Below are 10,453 nucleotides of genomic sequence, written 5' to 3' on the forward strand. Positions count from 1 at the left end.
CTGTAATATTATCTTTGACAAGCAATGCCACACCTCCCCCTCTTTTACCCTCACCTCTGACCCTACTAAAACATTTAAACCCTGGGACCTGCAACAGCCAATCCTGTCCCTGTTTTACCCATGTCTCCGTAATAGCCACAACATCGAAGTCCCAGGTACCAACCCACGCTGCAAGTTCACCTACCTTATTTCGTATACTTCTTGCATTGAAGTATACACACTTCAAATCACTTTCCTGTTTACAGGCACCCTCCTTTGAGATTGATGCCATGTTCCTAACCTCCCTACACTCCAGGTCGTGCACCCTAAAGCTACAGTCTGGGTTCCCATGCCCCTGCAGAGTTAGTTTAAACCCCCCCCAAGAGCACTAGCAAACCTCCCAACAAGGATACTGGTGCCCCTTAGGTTCAGGTGTAGACCATCCTGTTTATAGAGGTCCCACCTTCCCCAGAAGGAACCCCAGTTATCCAAATACCGGAATCCCTCCCTCCTGCACCATCCCTGTAGCCGCGCATTTAACTGTTCTCTCTCCCTATTCCTTGACTCTCTATCACGTGGCACGGGTAATGAACCAGAGACCACAACTCTGTTCGTTCTAACTCTGAGCTTCCAACCTAGCTCCCTGAAAGCCTGCCTAACATCCTCAGTGCTCCTCCTACCTATGTCATTGGTGCCAATATGGACCACGACTTCGGGCTGCTCCCCCTCCCCCTTAAGGACCCGGAAAACACGATCAGAGACAATTTACCTAACCTGCACATCTTTGGATTGTGGGAGGAAATCAGAGCATCCGGAGGAAACCCATGTAGACACAGGGAGAATGTGTAAACTCCACCCAGACAGTCACCAGAGATTGAAATTGAACCCAGGTTCCTGGCGCTGTGAGAGAGCATCCGGAGGAAACCCATGTAGACACAGGGAGAATGTGTAAACTCCACCCAGACAGTCACCAGAGATTGAAATTGAACCCAGGTTCCTGGCGCTGTGAGGCAGCAGTGCTAACCACTGAGCCACTGTGCTGCCCATAAAGGGTCATTGAGGTGCGTAAAAAAATATAGGTTAGCATAGAGATATGAAGGATTATGGAAGGTGGATACAAGAGACATAAGGTGGTATGGAGAGTATGAAGGGTTTGGGTGCAGGGCATGAGTTAGAATGGATGGGGCCTGGGAAGTCTGTCAGAGGGACGAGGAAGCTTGTAAGAATGGATTTTCTTTTTTATTTCTGTTCATAATGCTGGACTCCATGTCAAACTTTCTACACAACCTGTCTCCTTACGCAGAAGCATTCTCACTACATCTGTTGTCACCCAGGCCTCACAGACTGAAAACCTGATGTCCATAGAACATAGAACATAGAACATAGAACAATACAGCACAGAACAGGCCCTTCGGCCCACGATGTTGTGCCGAACTTCTAACCTAACTCCATCTGCCACTCCTCAGCCCAGCTCTGCATCATATGTCCAGGCAGCCATTTTTAGAAGTCTGCTTTGAGGAGCCAGAAGTAGTTCTGACTCTCTGCACCTAACTTGCAAATGAAAACCCTGGTTCCAATATCCTGACTCAGAATAAATATCCACAAATTGAATAATCACAGAGCTATAGAGGTAGCTCAGCAGTAGAAATGTACCCAGATGTTAGAGAGAAATGCATTTGGGGACACCATAAAAAAAACTGAGAGTTTAGCTCGTATCTCTTGAGAAAGTCCTGCATTTACTTGATGTCCTTGTGAGGATCTGCTTCATTCATTGTGGCCTTATACCTCAGTAATGGTAAAGCCACAAAAATGTAAGATTTTCTGGCCCTTCTGTTATTTGCCTGCCCAAGATGACAGCATCAGCATGGTAGGGATTGTTAGGCTCCTGAGCCCAAATTCTCCAGGCCGGCCACATCTTTCTCTCTCTCTCTCTATCCCCCCTCTTTTCCATCTTTTTCATCTTCGGAGGTCATCAGCAGCAGTGTTGGCAATGCCTGGATCGAGGATTCCGGCTTTGGTAGGCCTAGCTTGGATTCGGGAACTCAGTGGGTCGATGGCTTTGGTGGAGCTTGGTGCCTTGAGCAGGGCTGCATCCTTTGTGCAGTTCATGTGTGTTTGACATGGACTGGAGGCAAGTTCCCAGCACAGATTGGAAGCAAGGTCTGGTGCAGTCTCGAGGCATGCCCCAGCTTGGTCTGCTTGAAGGATCCGAATGCTGGATCTTTTTATTTCTTTATTTTTCTAATTTATTCTTAAGGTCAAGTACTTAGGTACCTTTGTACCTAAGATGGTGCTGTATGTGACCACGCTGTAAACTTTTCACTGCACTCATGAGTGCATGTGACAATATACGTAATTCTAATTCTTAAGATCAAAAACATCATCTTTACTTTACAATCTGATCCTAAGCCTCCCAGACTGACCCCCAGGCATTCTGAATTTTCCTCCTTTGTAATCTTTTGCTCAACAAAAAAAAATACAAACCTATCACACATTTGACTAAATATCAATACCAGCACTATGCATCCAGGAGTAAATCAGATCTAGCATTATTCATCCAGTTTCCACTCAACGTGAAGCTCAAAGCACAAATTCTCCAGTTACATGGTGTTAAGAAAGTTGGTTGTAATCAGATCTCCAATGTGCAATACAGCCTTAAGAGCAATGTGTGGTGAAAGATAACTACTGCAATCTGGTTTCATATGAACATGTGCTCAGATCCTCTGTCTATCTATCTATATATACCAGATACAAAGTCAACTGAACCCAACTTTATCTAAATATGCAGCTGCTGTAGGTTGAGTTCTTGCGGCACTGATTTGAAAATAAACGTGCCTTGCATTTTCGATTCCACACAACATTCATGCATTCGCATGGCAAAAAAAAAATTGACTGGTCACTTGTACCTCTACTGCTTTCAAGACCTTACACTTTGCACAATTACTTTTTATTCACGAACACACTTCTAAGTAATATAATGTTTATTGTCTACCTTAATGTGGTTCTTCAGAAACAACCCAATGTGCTCATAAATACAAAGGAGGAAAATTCAGTTCTCTTTTGCTTTACAAGTTGGTATTTTGTGGGGACGTAGTTTTAAAATAGGGCAACCTCTAATCTAGGTTGCTTTCACAACAAATAGAGGGATTTAATTCAGGTTGACAATGGAACCCTAACTTATTATGATGAGCTAAATGTTCAGAAGCTTTAGAAATGTCAATCTTCCAAAAACCTCACCTGTAGATGATCATCAGCACACTATGCTACATAGTGGCTCTGTGTCTGTGATTCCTCACAACAGTGAGTACTGTACTGAACAATGTTGCAGTGGCAAAAAAATGAAGATGATCTAATTGTTTAATAACAGCTGGGAGGAAAACTAGTGACACATGTTGGTAGTCAGTTAGAGAAGAGAATTGGTAGAAGCTGAGAACAGGTTTCTAAGCTGCCAGCTCAGCTGAGGGTGGGTGTGATGCTTGGGAAAATTTGAAAGGGAACAAGAAGGAGAAACTAAATTACAAGCAGAGTTCTCACAAATAGAATTAACAAATGGAGAATTGGTAAAAATAGAAAGAATTACCTATCAGCGATATCCCCAAACACCACAGCACCCAGTAGGACTCCAAACATAAAAATGGGCTGGGTGAGTTTTGCTAACCATTCCCTGTCACAGACTAGGTCCCACTCAGTCACAATGCTGTTTTCAATGTTGCTTTGATCATAGCTATAACCATCAGAGCAGGGATAACGTGTCCTGTTGCCTTTAAAGTAATTCATTAGCTCAAAGCTTCCAATTCTTTTGAAACGAACACATTTCTCAGCTTCCCAGATCTCTCCGTTTTCCATATGAGCGATTACACTGCGTGAATCTGCAGTCCACAAGTTCCACAAATCTCCAGGGCCCGCTGTAGTATTTGAAACAAGGATCGTGGTCACATTTCCAGGCAACTTGCACACGAACTGTGGTGTTACAGCAAGGAACACTGAGGCCAAATAGTGGATCCCACATGCTATAGTTTGGAAATTGACCACAAAATACACAGCAGCTTGGAATCTAGAAAATACAAAGCCAGTTTTGATTATTAACAAATGAAAACAGAATTGTATAGAATAATGCTATAGCAAAATTCAATAAGCTCTAAATAGGACCAAAAGCTAGGATAGGAAATAAATTAAATTTACCAAAACATAATCTTAAAATATATGTTTTACATTTATATTCTTTTCATAAAAACATGATTTTCTCTATTTAAGCTGGACAGCATGAATGACAGTTTTCAGACAAAGCTGCTGTTAGTTTTTAAATCCTGCTGTGATTGCTGTTAAGTTTCTCTGAAAACAAAACGAACAAAGGCTAATAAGTACAAGAGCAAAGCATTTACCTTCCAAAGTGGCCAAGTTTGTCAAAAAGCCTTTCCAGGGTCTGTGGTGCCATGGAGATCAGTGGGACTTGTTGCCCTGCCTTTTCGGAAAGATTGAAAGTTTAAGAGGACTGAAAGTAATAGGAGATTTGGCATGAGGATAAAGTAAGAAGATAAATGGGGTATGGAGCAGCTTGAACTCCTCCCACAAACCGGTGAGGAAAAAGAAACACAAATTGCATAAGCCATAGTTACTTTCTTTCCTTTCAATATTCATATTTTAAAACTTAAAATGGTTAAAATATTAATGTTATCATCAGTGTACTGTCCCTAAGAAACATCTTAATCCTGCTAAGAGACACATCTGTACCCCACCACGCTCACCACCACCCACCCACCCTCCAACACACCTTGTCTAGTTTCAACCCATCAAAATTGATAAAACATTTAATTCAGCCACAGCTTTGAAATACTGAAATTACAGGTTTTTCTTTCCTTTTTCCAGAGCCTACTGATAATTTCATTTGGAATATCTCATATCGAATAGTTTTTTTTGTTTCCCCAGCAGGTTTACTTACCCTACATTTATCACCGGTACTTGAGGGTCCCGTCACATTTTGAACTTATGAACCTGATCTGAAAGCTGCATGACACAGTCATTGGAAAAAGTGTTACTTAACTTTTCATTGTTTTAGCACAGTACTGTAGGGGGATGACAGCTCTGTTCCAACAGCAGCTTCTTGTTATATTTTAAAACTATTTTTTATTTAATTGTATGTTTTGTTATTCAGAGGCTGCTGTGTGGTAACTCGTGTCCCCCAAAGTTTCATAAACCAATGATTACAGTTTTTAAAAATATTTTATTCTCATTGTAACCTTTACCTGACTTTTGGATTGACTTGTAATTTAGATCTCTGTAAATATTTGCACCAGGAATGTAAAAGGACACCATGTGACCTGTACTTTTTACCCTCATAGAAGTGAAAATCATTTTGTTTCATAACAGAGATAACACACAGTTGTGCAATTTTCTGTTATCTTGTGGAACATGATAAACTAAAATATAAATGGTGCAGCCTGCCTTCCATGAATTTTTTACAGATTTAAACTGAAATAAATTAGAAACTGTCATTTCTCATGGGCAACTGGGAATGGGCAACAAGCATTGGTATTACCAATGATGCACACATTCAAAAACAAATTTTAAGTAATCCCTTCTTAGAGTTTCTGCAATTATTTTGTTTTCCTTTGAGGTTACCTAATCTTTGAAATATATTCACTGTTAAATATTTCCTATATATAAGTTGTGAGCAGAAAATCTACTTATCCTCAAGAAAAACCACAACATCATTATACAACAGATTGGTGAGATTCATGCTCACCATCAGACTTTCTCAAGGTATGAAGGGCAAATGTAACTGAGTCGCTATAAAACTGAAAGGATTAACCTTGTTATGGATACCATGTATTTATAAATGCCTACATACTACAACTGAGCATCTAAACTTCTCCACTTCTCTATCCATGAGATCTGTTCAGTCATAGATTCAATGCACAGGTCCATGGAATACTTCTCTCCAAACATGGATACCAGCCTGATGGCTTTGAGTAGATTGCTAATTAGAATTAAATTGATAACTTATTTTTGTAAAGGTAAAATAGTTTTACAGCTAAATACTGTAGTAAAGTGCTCCATTTTGAGATATGGCTCATCTTTACTTTTCTAAATCAGCCATACAGCTACAGGATCACTTGTAGAGCAGGCTGGCTCCACACAGATAGTTTCAATAACCCACAATTCATGCAATTCAAGTACAGCAGAATTTTTTTTTTAAACAAGTGATTTGCTCTCAGAAATTTTTAATACATAAAATTTAATCAATGGTTTCCTACAAAAGCGCCCCGTCAGTGTATGATTACATTAGATTCCCTGCAGTGTGGAAACAAGTCCACACCGACCCTCAGAGTATCCCACCCAGACCCATTCCCCTACCTTTATCCCTGACCAATGCACCTAACACTATGCGCAATTTTGAGTATCTTAACCTTTTGAAGTCACAGCACCATTTTCTGGAAACTGTGAAATAGGATTAATTTACAGTGAGAACATCGTGCCCAGAATCTCCTTTATCTTCTAGATCCTGAAGACTGTCCTGTGATGAGGGGCTGCTTGCTCTGATCATTACAAAACACGATTAAACAATGCAGGTAAGGTGCTAACGTGCAAACACAGATTAAAAGAATAGGAAAAAAGACAAGATAATCAAGAATTAATAAGAAACACTTTTAGGAAAGAAACATAATGCAGAAGATGGAACTTGACAGGAACATTATTGTAAATGAGTTAAATGCTGGCTGCGGAGGCATGATTCATACTTGTATTAATCTTCAATTTATTTCTAAAAGATGTCAAAGTAGTGCAAGGATTTATAAGTCGAAACAAATGGATGCAAAATTGAGAAAATGTGTAGTGTAAGTTAAAACATTTTTTAATTTGTTTAACTTCTTGCTTACCCCCAACTCTTTAACTTTACCTTAGAAGTTATGAGTTTTACGAGAATTCTGGCATGGCAGCACTGTCATATGAACAGAGACTGGATGGGTCAGGACTATTTGCACATTGGAGTTTAGAAGAATGAGAGGGGATCTCAGGGTAGCCTACAAATTTCTAATAAGACTAGGCAGGGTAGACAGAGCAAGGGGTTTTGAAGAAGCAGTTCTGAAGAAGGGTCACTGGACCTGAAACTTTAACTCTATTTTCTCTGCACAGATGGTGCTAGACCTGTCTAGGTTTCTCCAGCAATTTCTGAGGTCACTGTCTAAGAATACAAGTTAGGCCATTTAGAGATTAGGTCAAATGTCTTCTCCGGTGGTGGGGGGGGGGGGGGGGGGGGGGGGTTGAGTCTGTGGAATTCTCTGCCATAGAAAGTAGTTGAGGTCAAAACATTGAACGTTTTCTAGAGGAGTTAGATATAGTTCATCAGGCTAAAGGATCAAAGGGTACAGGGAGAAAATGGGAACAGGTTGGGTGCTCAGTCCTCCTATTGAATGGTGGAGCAGACTTGAAAGACTGAATGACTTACTCCTGCTCTTGATAACCAAGTTTCTACATTTCTTTCTTGCACTTGGTATATGAAAACTAGCCCATTTAGTCACTTTCCATTTTGGGATCTTCCATTGTTACTTCTGACTTTCAAGTGAAGTAATGCAGTACAATATTTCAGATAATGAACAATTTGCTTCTAGACCTTATAAAACAGCGTTCTCCAAGCAATAATAACACCTGCTATTTTGGACTGCACTGTGTTCTGCTGATTGGATGTTTATTTCTCTGGTAGGGGCCTATTTTCTGCTCAGCAGAGTTTTCTGCATTCTCTACCAGTGAAACATTAAGTAATCCAATTAGTTATCGCAAAAATCCACTTTAATTAACAAACTAGAAATAACTTGGTGGATGTCTACAAATTACTGCTTGGCAATAGCAGCATTAGGACTCTGCAGAAAATGATACAGAAGCAATGGGCAAGTCACATTTCACAAAGGCACAAGAGAAATGTCTACAAATGAGGCCATGCAAAGAAGGGTCTCTATATTTTATATATTCACACACTCAGAGACATAAAGGCAAGCTTGGGAAGAAATAGTGAAGTGGTTGAATGCAATTGCCAGGAATGAAAAAAAAACTTTGATGTTTCTAAGAGTTAATGCTGTTCCAGTAATAAAATAAATATAGAAAGACAAGGCTATATGGGCACTTCAGGTAAAAACTAGCAACAAACAGGAGCTGAGGAACGTGAGTCTTACTTTTGTCCCCAGGAAACTCAATAGCTTATGATATTGCAGCTGGCTCATTGATTCTAGAGAACAATGCTAAAATAATTATTATTACATTGAAATTTCTGAAAGTTTCCCAAGATATAAAAAGGTTAAAAAAGGTTCAATATTGTAGAAATTCATTGATATATTTACCAGGGCCATCATATGACTTGGCTGTACAGGTTCTGTCACCAAATTCATTAAGAGAAAGAACTAACACAACTATGAACCCAAGAGTACCATGCTAGCAACAGCACAGGGAGACTATACGATTACAATAGACACATTATCACCAGCTATGCAACACAAATACCCATGGCATATTGTGAATATTGAACTGCATCAGGACAGAGATGTAAAACACCCTATTGGTTCATGTGATAACAAATAGATACTGTACACTATCAGTCATTGTATAGTGCAGCTATCTACTGGACAAAACCTCTTGGTTGCCTAAGATGTTAGAAGTAGGCAAAACGGACCTACAAACATGCAGTGGAGCATACCATGCAGTAATTGCACACTGACATGCATAATACACTGACCTTTTGCTTGACTGGAATTTACTATGGAGCATAATATGAAACGACCTTGTTGACAGTTTGCAATCTGAACTCACTGAGTGTTCAAACAACCTAGTGAAAGATTGCAGAGTACACTGACGCGTGCTTCTATAACATTGGAGCTGCAATGGAAATTGCTCTGATTACGGTTGTTGGAGATACTAGGGAATCCTTCTTGCAAAATATATGCAAGAGGTTTCAAAACATTGGGCAATATTTGCATTCCACTGGGTCCTGTCAAAATTTAAGAATGTTAACTGGATTATCTTTAAGCACTGTCATCAGTTAGATGGGCACCTTTCAAAATCCATAGAAATGATTTTAATATTTAAGACAAGGATCCTCTGGTTATTGTATATGGCTAAGACGGTTATAAGGCTGTCCTCCATAATTAGAGGCACTAAACCAATAGCATCAAAATTGTAACGGACTGGCACTCTAAATTCCATCACTATATGATTTTTACTAAACTTATCTTAATACAGTCCCCTCTCTGTTGGTAGTGCAACCAAAGGGGACACATGAAGATCACAATCAGCAATTCAATCACACATCATGGAGCAGTTAAAACTGAAGTTATCACATTTAGAATCTGCAAATATGTTGGGTCTAATTTTCATTTTGCATAAGAGAATGGCTTTTGAGTAAGTTAAAATTAGACCCAAAATTATTTAAAACATTAAAATGATTACTAGTTTATGATTATTGTCAGTCAATCAATAAAACTGGATACTTTTATTCTTTGATACAACTGCGTTTTTTGAAAATTATTTGTAACTTTAATGTCTATTAAGTGTGAAAATAAACCTATCGTAGTATTTAAGCACAACCTTTTCCCCCAAATAAAAGCAGGTTTTATTGTATTCAAACCATTTATTTTATCTTTCAGGTGACTTCGCCATGGCAATGGAAAAGGGAGAGAGTGCTTTAAGCAAACTATGGATATTAAACTTCGATCTAGTCTCTCACTATGATGTCTCTCTCTCTCAGGAAGTTTGAGGTCCTCTTCATCCATAGCCATTCTTCTTCGATGGCAAGATTTATCTGTTTCAGATTATAATGTTAAGCAAAATCTATATGACATACTTTTCGCAATGAAAAATGTCCAGCGCCTCAGGAATGATGCAAAACCAAAAGATCAAAATTTATTTCTCTAATAACTCCTTTATATTTGCATACCTAATTATATCGGTATTCAGCTCTATCCTGAGGCAATTCAAAGGTGTCGAAATTCGTGTCCAATGGTGTAATTTTAGTTCCTCAAAAAGCCAATCAAGAAATGCTTCTTTCATTCAAACTAACAGATTATACAAGACAATGTGAACATGTGTTGACACTAGAGATTTAACAGAACTGAAGGAATTTGTTTGATAAAGAAAGCACTTGCAATTGACATAGCTCAGCACTGTCCCCATGACTTGCACGGACTTGTCCGACCTGCCTAGCTCCTTTTCCACCTATCCACTCCACCCTCTCCTCCCTGACCTATCACCTTCATCTCTTCCCCCGCTCACTCATTGTACTCTATGCTACTCTCTCCCCACCCCCACCCTCCCCTAGCTTATCTCACTGCCTTTATTCCTGATGATTCAGAGATGCCGGCGTTGGACTGGCCGATGCCGGTGTACAAAGTTAAAAATCACACAACACCAGGTTATAGTCCAACAGGTTTATTTGGAAGCACACTAGCTTTCGGAGCAACGCTCCTTCATCAGGTGATTGTGATCACCTGAT

The 10,453-nt window shown here is 39.6% G+C and overlaps 1 protein-coding gene across 3 annotated transcripts in view; it reads right to left on the minus strand.

Annotated features, from left to right (window-relative positions):
- The window catches only part of slc22a16 (solute carrier family 22 member 16), a 100,903-nt gene that overhangs the window by 35,225 nt on the left and 55,225 nt on the right, over positions 1–10,453 (minus strand). The window contains exons 1-3 of one of the 3 annotated variants that reach the window (XM_043687134.1): positions 4,919–6,045; positions 4,362–4,441; positions 3,560–4,033 (exon numbers count right to left, since the gene is read on the minus strand). In XM_043687134.1, coding sequence (XP_043543069.1) covers positions 3,560–4,033; positions 4,362–4,414 — 527 coding nt within the window. In that variant the 5' untranslated portion in view covers positions 4,415–4,441; positions 4,919–6,045. Of the gene's footprint in view, positions 1–3,559; positions 4,034–4,361; positions 4,442–4,750; positions 4,893–4,918; positions 6,046–10,453 lie in introns of those variants that run through there. The other 2 variants (XM_043687135.1, XM_043687133.1) reach the window with 2 other exon arrangements.

This window comes from Chiloscyllium plagiosum, chromosome 3 (assembly GCF_004010195.1).
Source record: "Chiloscyllium plagiosum isolate BGI_BamShark_2017 chromosome 3, ASM401019v2, whole genome shotgun sequence".
Classification (NCBI taxonomy): Eukaryota; Metazoa; Chordata; class Chondrichthyes; order Orectolobiformes; family Hemiscylliidae; genus Chiloscyllium; species Chiloscyllium plagiosum.